Here is a 15,095-nt window from a genome sequence, read left to right on the forward strand (position 1 = left end):
GAAAAATCCCGTGCTGCGGCAGGTGCTGGAGAGGAAGAATGAGGTGCTGTGTGTCCTGACGCAGAAGATAGTGACAACACAGAAGTGTGTGATATCTGAGCACATTCAGATTGAGGAGAAGTGTGGCGGCATGGTGGGCATCCAGACCAAGACAGTGCAGGTGCGTGCCTCCATTGCTGTGGGTGAGGGCCAGAGACATGGTGGCTTGAAAGTTTCTGGCCATGGAGGCCATCTGTAGGTAGTGTCTTCATTAGTCTGGATGTTTTCTGTAGTGAGTATCAGAAATCCAACTCAAATTGGCTGAAGCAAGAAATAATTTATTAACTCATATGACTGAAGTATTTAAGAGTAACTTGATTTTAAGTCACTGTTGGAGCAAGGAGTTAGAGAAAGTCATAAGCTGCCTTCCCTGGAGTTTTGTTTTGTTTTAATAGAGATAGAGACAGAGACAGAAGAAATAGAGGTGGGAGGGGTCAAGGAAAAGAGAGAGAGAGAGACACTTACAGCACTGCTTTACTGCTCACGAAGCTTCCCCCCGAAGGTGTGGACTAGGGACTTGAACACAAGTCCTTGCACACTACAGTGTGTGCCTTCTACCCAGCCCCTGATCGTTTTTTATTTTTTTAAGATTTTATTTTTATTAGTGATTTAATAGTGGTTTATAAGGTTATAGAGTTACAGAGATATAGTTCAACCCTGCACCTGCCAGGAAAGTTCTGTGCCCGAATCTCTTAGCAAGAAAATTTGTTGACTTCTTCCTTCCCTCTTCCCATGTGGTTCTGGAAGCTCCAGGCTTTCATCCAATCTGTTGTAGCCCCTTACGGATGAGAACTTCAGGGCAGGTTCTCTGTGGACTACATACACCAAGTCATGTTCCTTTTTGAAGCAGCCCTACAGTCAGGATAGTAGGACACTCAGATTGGCTATGCAGCTTTGGGTCAAGCACTAAAAGAAAAATGTGGAGATGGACATTGACCAGGCTAGATGCACATAGGATCTTGAGAGCCCTCTCAGAGCCAGGGGTTTAGGTGATTACATAGAGCTTAATTTCCTCAGATTATTTTCATTGCCACTCATGGGGCTTCCTCTGATGCCATGCATGGTGCTCCTCTGTGGTTGCCAGGGTTTGAACCTGGGTCTTTGCTCATAGTTAAGTGCACACTCTACTGGGTGAGTTATCTCCCAGCCCCAAGATAGAATCTTACGAATTTACTTAATGGAGGCAGTTTTTTACTTTAGCTAGAGGATCCAGGGAAGTTGCATTGGGAAGGTCTGGTGATACAGGTTGGAACTAGACTCTGCTGGAGGTAGGGTGTGTGTGTGTGGGGGGGTAGACAGACTTGGCGGACTGGGCAGCACTGATGAGGGAGGTTCCCTGAACTGGCACTGCCTATATTCTGTCCATGTGATTCGCTACCAAAGGTATGGAGTCAGGGTCAAGTTACTAAACTTTTCTGATCTCCAGTTTTGGGGCAGTAAATGGATTTCCCTCTATTGTGGGAAACAGTCATGTTTATCACAGTGTTGGAAGGAGAGAGCTTCCTCTTGCTATTTCTGTCCTATCTTTCTTATCCTTGCTTCTCCTCCCTCTGGCATCTCCCTTGGTTTTAACAGCACAGTTTTCTGTCACAGGAGTCTAGACTGATGTGCTGAGAGCCTCTGTTCTCAGCTGGTCCAGTAGGACATTGATGGTGTTTAGGATTTTCATTAGCATTTCAAAGATGTTTCTATAATCCTTTATGAGGGACCTCAGTATGTTATCTTATTTGTTTTATCTATTATCTTCTTTATTCAGACCTCACTTCTCTGTGTCTTTTAATCTAGAATCTGGCTTTTGGGTGACTAGACTGGCCCCTTAGGTGTGCTTTGTATCACAGGGCCAATAGGCCTTAAGCCCTGACCTTTGCTGGCTGCATTCCTCTAGGTTCAGCCTGTTCTCTGAGTGCCTCTCGTGTGCAGCATATAAGCTTGGACATGGGGAAACTGAAAGACACTGGGGACATGTTCTCTTACCCACAGGTGTCAGCCTCGGAGGATGGCAGTGTCATCAAGGACACCAATGTGGTGCTGGAGATCCCGGCGGCCACCACCATCGCCTATGATGTCATCGAGTTGTATGTGAAACTAGATGGGCAGTTTGGTGAGTGCCACTTCCTGCTCTTTGAGCCACTGCTGAGGGACAGCCCATATTCTCTTGAGGCAAACACCTGAGTGCATTTGCTGCTGCCAAGGGGATCCAGAGGCAAGGGGAAGGGGAAGGATTTGTGGTACCCTGTGGAAAATGGGCTGCACCAGCACTGGGAACGAGCTGGAGAGGGATGCCCGGATGTGGCTGTGGAGTGAGGTTCTGCCAGTCTGGCATGGGGTTAGGAACTGGACTCTGGAATCAGACAGAGCAGGTATCTCCCCCAGAGCCTGTGAGGGCTCAGGTGAGCTGTCAAAGCTTGCCATGCAATGAGATGGATAATCAGCTCTGGAAGGGACAGTATTTTCTCTCATAAGACTGTGGTGGGGGTTGGATTAGATGAGTTGTAGGCAGTGCCTGACACAAGGTTTTCTCTTTCTTTCCTTCTTCTTCTGTTTTATTTTTATTTTTTTTTTAAAACTTCAGTTACTTACTGGATGGAGACAGAGAGAAGTCAAGAGGGAAGGAGAAGACAGAGATACCTGTAGTACTGCTTCACTGTTTGTGAAGCTTTTGTCCTGAAGGTGGGTGGGTACAGGAGGCTTGAATCCAGGTACTGGCACACTGTAACACAAGTACTTTACTGGGTGCATAGGGGCCAGGCGGTGGCTACCTGGTTAAGTACACACATTACTGGGTGCACCAACTCCCAGCCTATATAGGGACTGTTTATTAGGTATACCCGCTTAGCTATTCATCAGACTCTTAGCGATATTACTAACTCACCTCCCTTCCCTCAAATGAAGTATAAAATGATAAACTTAATCTCACTCTGCTGATCACAGTGTATTTAAAGTAGGTGGATCCTGGATATTGCACTGTTTGAAGAAATTAAGTGCTTTAATTTATTCATTAATGTGTGTGTGTGAGAGAGAGAGAGAGGGAGAGAGAGAGAGAGGGAGAGAGAGAGAAAGAAAGGGAGGGGGAGAGAGAGAGGGGGGACACAATTGAGCGAGAGAGGTGGAGAGAGAACCAGAGTATCATCTTGGCACATGTAATGCTGGGGATCAGTTGAACTCAGAATCTCATGCTTCAGAGTCCAATGCTTTATCCGCTGCACCAGCAGCATGGCTGCAGACTTTAATTCAGCTAATGTCTGCGCAACTTAGGTGCTAATGGGGCCTCCCTCATACTTTTCCTGAGGAGATGTTTCCTTGAGCCCAAGAACACTGTTTCACTAATTTTGGAGGACATGAGGGAATAAATGTAACATAATGAATTATTGGTAACCTGTTGGGATATAGTAATGATAGGATGGCTATGTTTATAAGAAAGTGTAAAGTGTGTGTGTAGTGTGAGGAGGGGGTCAAAAATGAGTACTGAATCTGGTTGATAGGCGTGTAGAAAAAAGTTCATTAAACTATTCTTGCACAATTTGACTTTTTTTTTTTTTACAGTGAAAACTTTTTTGTTGTTGTTACCAAGGGCTTTCCTGTCCCAGTATAACCTTTTCAAATAGAAATACAGAGGCAGAGCTGGAGAGACAGAGGGAAAGACTTGATAGCTCCAAATTTTCCTTCAGTGCAGTGGTGTCTGTACTTGAACATGAGTATGACAATGTAAATACTGTTCAAATAAATTGTTTTGCTGGATTTTAAAAAGTGTTCCATAATAGGATTGAGGAGATAGCAGAGTGGCTTAGCAATTGATATTCATGCCTGAGCTTCTGTGATTCCAGGTTCAATCCCTGGCGTCATCATAAGCCAGAGCTGATCAAAAATAAAAATGCAAAAACAGAACAAAAGTATGCCATTGTAGATGACATACTTGTCTATTAATGTCTCCTGCTGTCCCCCCATTTGTTTTCCAGTAATTGGCTATGAGGTCTAGGTTAAGGATAAGGAAGTCTTTCAAAAGTCAACGTTCACTGTTCACTATGCGTATATCATTTCCTCCTGTACTTCAGATAGGGCTCAGAACCCTGACTAGCCTTTTAAGATAGGACAGTTCCAAGCTTTGCAGGTGTGTGAAGCCAAAACTGAGGCAACTGAGGCACAAAGTGAAACCGGAGTCTCTCTGTTGCACAGAGAACCAGCCTGAGGTGACAAAGAGTGAAGGTGCCAAGTTTTAAGAAGTTGGTCTGAGAGAGAGAGACGAGACACACATTCTCAGGAATATCATGATTCCAAACCTGTATCTTTCAGGTTCATGAAAGTTGCTTCATGAAAGGTACTTAAAATTTTACCATCATCATATTTTTTTTTAATTTAACACCTGAAGACCTGCTTCACTGTTTGTGAAGCGATCCCCCCCTGCAGGTGGGAAGCCAGGGGCTTGAACCGAGATCCTTATGTCCGTCCTTGCACTTAGCACCACGTGAGCTTAACCTGCTGTGCTACCACCCGACTCCCATTTTATTTTATTTTTTTTCAACACCAGGATTATCACTGGGTCTCAGAACCTGTATGACTTCACTGCTCCTGGTAGCTACTTTTTTAGATAGTGAAAGAAGGAGAAGGTGAGTCAGAGAGAGAAGGAGACACACTACAGCAGACTCCACTGCTCACAAAGCTTCCTGCCTGCAGTCTCTTTCCTTATGAGTGGTCTAGGACTCAAACCTGGATTCTCAAACGTAGTAACTTGGGTTCTCCGCCTGGTGAGCCACATGCTGGCCCTCCCAAATTTTATTCTTACTCTTCAGTTTTGAAAAACTTTTGTTTAGCAAACTGTCCAGCTTAAGGTGACTTAAGTTGTTTCTGCCTCCACAACTGTTAGTGTCTATGATAAGCTGTGTTGGCACATGTGCATGTGTGACTCCAGCTTTGGTCATTCTCTCCAGCTGAACCTGAGGCCAGCAAGTAGGACTCTTGAAAGCTTGACCCACACCAGAGGATGAATTCAGAGACAACACTTTCTTTAGTCACTGTAGACCCACGCTGGGCTGCCTTTCCAGGTGGTGGAACCCCTTCCTGTGAGAAGGTGTTGAAGCCTGTCAGCTGCTCTGATGGTGGTGGTGGTGGTGGTGGTGGTGGTGGTGGTGGTTTGTGTGTGGGGGTTCTTTCTCTGGAGGGGTTGGAGACACACAGCTGTGCCTGGTGTGGCTCTCCTGTTTGCAATTTCAATTCCCAGCCTTTTGTCTCAGCTTGCTTCCACTGTGTTTGGGGATATTTGTGCTGCTGAGAAGGTACCCTGAGGGATTTCTCCAGGTTCCTTTAGCCCTGTTCCTCTTTCCCACTGTCTTTGCTCATTTTAAGCCATTTTTGCTTCCCTCCTCACCCCCACCCCATCTGTGTTTTTCACCACTGTTGCTAAGAAGTTGTAGGTTTGCAGGGTCTGAAAGGGCTCATTAGAAGCTGCCTACTCTCTTCCCCCCCCCCACCTCCGGGTGGGAGTGCATTTGACAGGGTTCCCGTTTTGACTGTTTTGAGATTTTGAGAACAGAATTGTCCCACAGGGGAGGCAACTCCACTGTTGTCCTTAGCAAGAACTTCTCGAAGCAAGAGCTCCCACCCTCTCGGTCTGTGTACCTTCTCTGCAGCTCCAATGGCTCCAACACCAGTTTCTTCCCAGTTGCCACCACAGACATTTATTTATTTGTTTGTTTGTTTATTCCCTTTTGTTGCCTTTGCTGTTTTATTTTTGTAGTTACTATTGTTGTCATTGATGTCATCGTTGTTGGATAGGACAGAGAGAAATGGAGAGAGGAGGGAAAGACGGGGAAGAGAAGGACAGACACCTGCAGACTTGCTTCACAGCATGTGAAGTGACTGCCCTGTAGGTGGGGATCTAGGGGCTTGAACTGGGATCCTTAAGCCGGTCCTTGCGCTTTGTGCCACGTGCGCTACCGCCCGACTCCCACCACAGGCTTTTTTATCTTCACTCCTTCCCTCTCCTCTTCCTTCATCTCTTCCCTCCCTCCCTTCTTCCCTTTTTTCCCTCCCTCCCTTTACTTCTTTCTCACTAGAGCACTTCTTAGCTCTGGTTTATGATAGTGCCAGGGATTGAACCTGGAACATCTGAACCTCAGGCATGAGAAAGTCTGCTCTATAAACCACTGTGACATTTCCTTAGCTCACTTAAAAAAAAAAAGATTTATTTATTTCATAAGAGAGAGAGAAAGTCTTTTGTGGTGCTAGGGATCTGGTAAGGTTTCTGTATGCTGCGCTGTGAGCTACCTCCTGGGCTTCAGCAGACGCTCAGTGAGTCCCTCTGCCTCCGAATTTCTCCTCATTTCATTCAAGTAGTGTAGCTAATGTGTTCATTTAAGAATAAAGATATGGTGGGGGTGGGGGTGGGGGCAGTGACTGGGGAGATAGCATAATGCCTATGCCAATTGTTTTAAATTTCTCTATTGGGGATTAATGTTTTACATTCAACAGTAAATAAAATAGTTTGTACATGCATATAATTTCTCAGTTTTCCATATAACAATACAACCCCTGTTAGGCCCTCTGTCACCATTCTTGGACCTGTATTCCCCCTTACCCCAGAGTCTTTTACTTTGGTGCAATACGCCAATTGTAAAAATATTTTTATGCCCAAGGCACCAAAAGTCCCAGGTTTAGTCTCTAGCAAGAGCTGAACAGTGCTCTAGTAAAAATTAATTAATTAATTAAACATTAAAGAGTGAAGATGTGGTCTTGTATATCGATATTACCTCAAATACAGATAAAATTAACAAATTAAAAAAACTTAGCCAGGTGGTGGTGCACCTGGTAGAGTGCACATATGACCATGTGCAAGGACCTGGTTTAAGCCCTGAGTCCCCACCAGCAGGGGAGAAGCTTCACAAATACTGCAGTGAAGCATTTTTTGCAGATGTCTATATGTCCCTCTCTCTCTCTCTCTCTCTCTCTCTCTCTTTTTAACCGGAGCACTGCTCAACTCTGGTTTATGGTGGTGCTGGGGATTAAACCTGGGCCTTTTGGTGCCTCAGGCATGGAAGTCTTTTTGCATAACCTTCATGCTATTTTCCTAACTCTCTGTGTGTGTGTGTCCCCTCTATCCCCACTTCTCTCTCAATTTCTGTCTCTATAAAAATAAATAAACAAATCTTTAAACAATGACTAATTAGAATCCAGGCAATGGCTCACCTCGTTGAGAGCACAGATTAGCATGCACAGGAACCAGGTTCAAGCCTCCAATCCCCACCTGCAGATGGGGAAGCTTCATTAGTGGTGAAATAGTGCTGCAGGTATCTTTTTCTCTTTCCTTTTTATCTACCCTCCTCTCTCAGCTTCTGTCTGTCTTATCAAGTGATGCCAACCAGACTGCCCTCGCCAGACGACCTCATCAATGTGTCCTGGAGCCCCACTTTCCCAGAGCCCTTCCCCACTAGGGAAAAAGAGGAAGGCTGGGAGTATGCATAGACCTGTCAATGCCCATGTTCAGCGGGGAAGCAATTACAGAAGTCAGACCTTCCACCTTCTGCATCTCATAATGACCCTGGGTCCATACTCCCAGAGGGTTAAAGAATAAGAAAGCTATCAAGGGAGGGGATGGGATACGGAGTTCTGGTGGTGGGAATTGTACTCCTCTTATCCTGTGGTTTTTGCCAGTGTTTCCATTTTATAAATAAACAAATTTAAATATATTTTAAAAGTAAATAAATAAAATAAAAATATTTTAAGATAAATTAATTAAAACAAAGCTACTGTGATAGTTCACCTGGTAGTGTGCCTGCCTTGCTGTGTGCACAGCCTAGGAGTACTACAGCACTGGGGGTAACTTCAGTGCTATGGTGCCCCTCACTCTTTCTCTCCCTCGACTTGTCTCTCTGAAAAAGTTTGCCCAGAGCAGTGAAATCACATGTGTGTGAGAACCTGGTATAAATATATGAAAACAAGCCAGGGACAGAGGTTAGTGGTAAAGCACATCTTCACATTTCTGATGCTTTGGGTTTGACCCCCAGCTCCAAAGAAACAAACAAAATGGTCATTTTATGCACCTGCACCTTTCTGTGACTCCTTGAGTTTTGAGATTATGTTTGTGCTTCTAGGCTTTTTGTGACCCAGTTCCTACCTTCTCCAGCCTTCCTTCTTATCTTCGTCAGCCCCTAGTGAAGCGATCTAGCCAGAGTGAGCACACTGTTGGGAATTCCCTATTTTCTTATCCCATAACCTTGGGATTGTTGCTTCTTTGCCTCTCAAGTTCCTGTTTATCCTTTAGGAAGCTATTTTGATATTCTTACATCCCACACACCTTCCCAGTGGGCTGGGGAGATAGCATAATGCTTATGTAAAAAAGATTTGTGTTGGGGCTGGGTGGTAGCACCATAGGACCCGCACAAGGATCCTGGTTCGAGCCCCCGGCTCCCCACCTGCAGGAGGGTCACTTCACAGGTGGTGACGCAGGTCTGCAGGTGTCTTTTTCTCCTCCTCTCTGTCTTCCTCATCTCTCTTGATTTCTCTCTGTTCTATCCAACAGTAATGAGAGCAATAACAACAATAATAACAAGGGCAATAAGCAAGTGATAAACAAGGGCAATGAAAAGGAAAAAATGGCCTCCAGGAGCAGTGGATTCATAGTGCATGCACCGAGCCCCAGCAACAACCCTGGAGACCAAAAACAAAAAAAAATGTGTGCCTGAGGCATCAGAGATCCCAGGTTCAGTTCCCAGCATCATCAGAAGCTAGGGCTGAGCAGTGCTCTGGGACCAAACACACACCAACATCTTTTTTTTTTGCGAGGGGGGATTTTTTTTCTTCATAATTTCAATCCCAGAATGGTTTAGTTTATTTATTTATTTAGTTAGTTAGTTAAAAAAAAAAAAGGAGACATCAACAAAACCGTAGGATAGGAGGGGTAAAACTCCACACAGTTCCCACCACCATATCTCCATATCCCCTGATAGCTTTCCTATTCTTTATCCCTCTGTGAGTATGGACCCAAGGTCATTGTGGGTTGCAGAGGGTGGAAGGTCTGGCTTCTGTAATTGCTTCCCCACTGAACATGGGCGTTGACTGGTTGGTCCATACTCCCAGTGCGCCTCTCTCTTTGCCTAGTAGGGTGGGTCTCTGGGGAAGTGGAGCTCCAGGACACATTGGTGGGGTCGTCTGTCCAGGGAAGTCTGGTTGGCATTATGCTGGCATCTGGAACCTGGTGGCTGAAAAAGAGAGTTAACATACAAAGCCAAACAAATTGTTGAACAATCATGGACCTAAAGGCTGAAATAGTGCAGATGAAGTGTTGGGGGGTACTCACTGCAGACTATTGTGTACTTTTGCTTTCAGATATATATTTTGCCCTAGTTTATGCTTAGGACACACCAACATCTTACCTGCTTCTCACTCTGCACTTGACACCCTAGTTTCGGTAACTCAGCCCCAGGTGCAGTCCTTGGCACCATATATGCTGAGTGGTGCTCCAGTCTCCCTCCCCTTCATAAAAATCATAAATCATTTTTTAAAAGAGAATACCACATCTCAGAAGTAGAGATGAGAACACAATGAGTTCTGATTGTTTCCATTCTTTAACTTCCAAACAAGCACAATTCATGTACCTCTGCTGCCCCTTCCCACCGCCTCTCAGTTATTTTGAAGTCAGTCCTAGGGATTATATTGTTCTGTTTAGAAGTATTCAGTTTCTATGAAAGACAAGGCTTTTTATTAATTTATTTTATTTTTAAGTCTCTCTTAAAATTTAATTTTATTGATTATTTGATAGAGACAGAAATTGAGAGGGGCAGGGAAGATAGAGAGTGAGAGAGACAGAGAGATACTAAGATACCTATAGCACTGCTTCACCACTCGTGAAACTTTCCCCCAGCAGGTGGAGATCAGGGGCCTGAACCTGGGTCCCTGTGCACTGTAGTGTATGCACTTAACCAGGTGCGTCATTGCCTGGCCCCTTACTAATTTATTAAGTGATTGATTACTTGGTGCTTGGGATTTATCACAGGCCCTCACTTATGTAAACCATGCACTCTATCACTGACATAAGATAAGACTTTTTAAAAAAGACTGATTTTGGGAGTTGGGTGGTAGTGCAGCAGGTTAAGCTCAGGTGGCTCAAAGTGCAAGGACCAGCGTGAGGATCCCAGTTCGAGCCCTCAGCTCCCCACCTGCAGGGGAGTCGCTTCACAGGCAATGAAGCAGGTCTGCAGGTGTCTCTCTTTCTCTCCCCCTCTCTGTCTTCCCCTCCCCTCTCCATTTCTCTCTGTCCTATCCAACAACGACAATATCAATAACAACAATAATAACTACAACAATAAAACAGCAAAGGCAACAAAAGGGAATAAATAAATAAATAAATATTAAAATTTTTTTAAAAGACTGATTTTTATTTCATATGGATTCATGTAGCTTTGTGTGTACAACTGTGTGAATGTACGTGTGTTCATCTGTATCTATATATGTCTATAGATATAAACACAAAAAGATATTTATGTAAACCCATGCACACAAAGATACCTATTCTGCATGAAATGTATCAAATCGATGTTTAGTGTGTATACACATAACACATGTTCATACATGTGGCTTTTCTCAACATGTTTATGGGGTTCATTGATATAATTGCAGAAATCAGTAACTTTTTTTTTTTGTCATTGCCAGGGCTTTACCACTTTGGATTGATCATTTCAGATAGAAAATGAGAGATAGACAGAGGAAGAGAGGGTACTACAGCATGGAAGCTTCCCCCACTGTAGTGGGGGCCAAACTTTACTGAGTGTGGGCTGTGTATATGGCAAAGCAGGCATCCTCCCAGCTGAGCAAGGTATTTTACCAGCCCAGCAGTTCTTTTTTTCTATCTTTCTTTCTTTCTCTCTTTCTCTCTCTCTCTCTCTCTTCTCTCTCTTTCTTTCTTCTTTTCCTTCTTCTTATTCTTTTTTTTTTTTTTTTTTACTGTGTATTATTCTGTCTATTTAGTTAACTAGAGCACTGCTCAGCTCTGACTTATGGTAGTGCCAAGAATCAAACCTGGGACCCCCTGATGCCTCAGTCATGAAAGTCTGTTGTATAAGCCATTGCTGCTATTTTTCACCCCTTATTCTATTTATTAATGAAGAATAAAAATACAACCATATAGCATAACTACCTGTACATCTAAATGTTGTCAGCATTTCTGTAATATCATTTCAGTCAAATCAGCTTCATCAAATTTGCATTTTCTGTTTCCTACATGGTGAGTTACATTTGTTTAGAGTTGACTAGTCCAAATCAGGATAACAAAATTCCTTGGGTATTTGAAGGGTTGCTTCCTGCCTACTGAGAGGGATGCAGTAGTGTGCTTCATGTCAAGAACCACTGTCTAGCTTGCATAGGTAGCAAGTGGTTGGGTCTTTGGTCAAGCGCATAATTTATGTAGGAAGCAGGCTTGTGGGGGTGAGGGTGAGTATGTCTCTTGTGCTGCGTCAGCTCAGGAAATGCAGGTCTAAGATGTGCCCATGAGGCCAGGCTGACCCTGTGCCCCTCCTCCCCCGTGTCCTTTTCTCTTACATCACAGAATTTTGCCTCCTACAAGGAAAGGATGGTGGCTTCGAGCAGGAGAGGAAAAGCGGCCCTGTCTTCCTGGATCCCCTGCCCTTCCAAGAGTTTGGGGACATGCCAGATGGCAGGCAGGAGCCCTCTAAACCTGATGGACGGTTGAGTGTGTTAAAACAAGGTATTGCCAGTAGGGCAGGGTGGGACAGGCTGATGGCCAAATGAGCACTGTGTCTCAAGAGATGGTGTGGGCTCCAGAAGCAGCCACTCCTGGGACTCCTTGTGGCTTTGTGCAAACATTTGAGGGCGGAGCTGGTCTTAGTCCACTCAACTGGATTCAGCATCGCTGGATCTCAGGGAACCTCAGGTCCCAGGTGCCGTGATGTGATTAAAGAGTGGGAGAGTCAGGGGAGAAAATAGTCGAAGCCTGACCTTTTCTTTCATTTAAAGCCCAGAAGTCTTGCTGACTGCTATGAATAGCGAGTCAGCAGCAAGGCGAGAGAACCCAAATTTTGCATCTGTTTCATTATATTTCAGGCTTCACTGTGAGACAAGCAGCGCCTTGTCAGCACTATGGAATGCTCTCTCGGAGGCTCTTTTCCCACATGGCAGGAAGCTGTGTAGGGCTGTGGCATCCAAGCAGGAGGAGGGAGAGCTGAGCCTTGCCTGTAGCACTTCCTTTGGCTCCTCGTAGTAGTTTGTGTTTTGAAAAGTTGGCATCTTGGAGGTGGAGGAAGGGATGGAGGGTGTACGGAGGAAGGAGAAAAGGGGAGCTCAGAGACTGGTGAAGAGAGCCAGGAGTAGCTCCATCTATGCTCTGCTTTGGAGGCTAAGACTCATCTCTGGAGCTTCAGGAGTCCTCAGCTAAGAGGCACTTTTGATTCTGTAGCAAAAAAAAAAAAAAAAAAAGTGCTGAGTGACCTGGGGAAATGGCTCAGCTAGCAGAGCACAGGACTTGCATGCCTGAAGCTCTCAGTTCTGTCTCCAATACCACATAGACCTGGTTGATACTCTGGCATCTCTCTCCTTCTTCCTCTCACATGAGACATAGGAAATAAATAAAAATAAATCTTAAAATATTAAAAATATCAGTGTGGGAAGAAATGAAAACCCACTCTTTTTTAAAATTACTATTATTATTTTTTATTTAGTCCACTAGGTCTTAATACCTCATGACTCCACTGATCCTGGTGGCCTTGCTATTTTTTCCCTTTCTTTTTTTTTTCTTTCTATCTCCCTCCCTCCCTCCCTCTCTTTCTTTTTTCCCTTTTTCCTGTTTGATAGTAAGAAAACAGGAAACAGAGAGGGAAAGAGACAGAGAAAAGGAGAGATATCCACAGCATTGCTTCACCATTCCTGAAGCTCCCTTCTTGCAGGTAGACTGTGGCTTGAGCCTGGGTCCTTGAGCATGGTAAAATGTGCATGCTACCCTGCTGAGCCACCGCCTGTGCCCCCAAAGTCTCAATATTAAGGTAAGATTTTGCAGTCTTGGGCTGAACCACCAGCCTCTCCTGTGCCTCCTTGAAACTGATAATTACTTGCAACTTTGAGCTGCCACTTAAGTGATATCAGTGTCATACAGGGCTCCTGCAGTGTGTGCTACAGGGAAGTGACAAGGCGTTCTGTGGGATGCAGCTTTCTTATCATTTCCTTTCCCACCAGCCTCTGTGCACATTGCCCCTTCTAGTCTGCCTTAGTGGAGTGGGCAGGCTGGGTGTGCTGTGCACGAGTAGGCTAGGGGCAACCAGCTGAGACCTTGCTCTGTTTATAGGGTGGCTTTTAAATAAGTCATCAATAGAAATGGTGTGCTTATGCATCACTGTACATATGAATGTGAAATTAAGCCCCCCCCAAGGACTGGTTTTCAACTTTGTTAATATGGCTGTGGGAGTAGTATGGCCAGGAATTGAATTTAACTCCAGCAGTTAAGTTGTCAAGACTGAATCTAAGACAGCAATTTATCCCCACCCTTCCCTTGCACTGTTGTTCCAATGGCTTTGTTCTGCAGGAAGGGGCAAGTGATCCAAGAGGCAGGGAAACTTGGGTGGGCCTTTGACCCTTCACTGGTTGCCCCTCATTTCCTGCCTGCCCCACTCCACTTGTATGAAGGCTGACATTCCTTGGAGGAAGGAGCCTTGACCTGGAGTTAATAAACTCCAGTCACAACTGATCAGTTAAGCAGGATTTCCATTCCTGCAGAAGCTGGTGTGTCAGAGTTTGGCTTACAATGGCTCTGGGCAGTGAACTTTCCTGTTCAGCTCCAAATGCATAAGTATGAATTCCTGTGTACACATGCTCATATGTGGACACACACATACTTGTGTGCAATGTAGTCACTGCAGAGGTGATTAACACTCATACACATTCATGTGTTCGTAAGAATGTGAATGCTTTGGTTTACACCGAGTCTTATCCTTAAATCCCTGCTGGTCTTAATTTACTGGAAACTTTTTGAGATTCTACGGGGCGAGGCTCCAGTACCCTGCAGAAAAGTGACCCTCCAGCTGGGTGGGCCTTCATGTGCTTTCTCCAGAACAGGTGAAGAAGAATGGAAAAAGTGGAGTAGCCGTGTCTGCCATGCAAACAGGGTGTCAGAAATATTAAAGAACAACAGGAGAAACTGAGGTCTCATGCCAAACACATTTCTGAGTTAGTTTGACTTTGAAGCATTGCAAAAGAAAAATAACTGATGTTTAAGCAATTCACCATAGCTAATTATGCTCGAAAAAAAGAATCTAAATGATTTTTCCAGAGAAATAATTGATTAGATTTAATTACTGCTTAGTGAGTCATCAGAGAAGAGTAATGTCTAAAATCAAACGGGTCTTCCCTCTTCCTTTTCTGTCTCTTTTTCCCTTCCTCCCTCCCCTTCCTTCCTTCTTTCCTCCCCTTTCTTCTTTCCTCTGTAGTAGTGTGACTTGTTATTGAAAAACAGGGTGCTATTTAACTCCTCCTTTATGTCCAAGTCCCACGGCTGTGCAGCTGGAAGTGTCTGTGAAAGAACAAGGACAATTAGCTATAAAAAGCCAGACTTGCTGCCCCTTGTTCTGAGATGCATGGCAGTCATGAGGCTGGGTGTGCTCTGCTGCTTTCACAGCGACTCTGCTCTTGGAGAAGAACTTCCATCCTTTTTTGGAGCTACCAAAGCAACACCAGACAGCTCTGAGTGACATCCTCCAGGTGGTCCTGTTTGATGATGACTTACTCCTGGTCCTGGAACAAGTGGTAAGATCCAAGACGGTGTCGTCACATGTGTTTTCTGGAGATGTAGATGGGCTCGACCTCTTGGGGACAGGCTTTGAACTAGGAGAAACTTGTGCACAAGTTTTTCCTTTCTTTACTCCCTAATCTTCAATTTTCTTTTCTTTTTTTAATATTTATTTATTCCCTTTTGTTGCCCTTGTTGTAATCTTCAATTTTCTAACTGCAGAAAGGTATATATTACTTCCTGAGGACTGTTACAACAAATCACCACAAAGTTCATGGCTTAAAATAGCAGAAGTTTGTTTTCTTATACTTTGTGGGGCCAGAAATCTGAAGTCAAG

The 15,095-nt window shown here is 44.5% G+C and overlaps 1 protein-coding gene across 1 annotated transcript in view; it reads left to right on the forward strand.

Moving 5' to 3' along the window:
• Positions 1–15,095, forward strand: part of GSDME (gasdermin E) — a 78,949-nt gene that overhangs the window by 48,457 nt on the left and 15,397 nt on the right. Inside the window, exons 5-8 of the mRNA XM_060196073.1 lie at positions 1–160; positions 2,020–2,140; positions 11,573–11,731; positions 14,648–14,775. Of these exons, the coding sequence (XP_060052056.1) occupies positions 1–160; positions 2,020–2,140; positions 11,573–11,731; positions 14,648–14,775 (568 nt within the window). The remainder of the gene's footprint in view (positions 161–2,019; positions 2,141–11,572; positions 11,732–14,647; positions 14,776–15,095) is intronic.

The sequence above is a fragment of the Erinaceus europaeus genome, chromosome 8 (assembly GCF_950295315.1).
Source record: "Erinaceus europaeus chromosome 8, mEriEur2.1, whole genome shotgun sequence".
NCBI lineage: Eukaryota > Metazoa > Chordata > Mammalia > Eulipotyphla > Erinaceidae > Erinaceus > Erinaceus europaeus.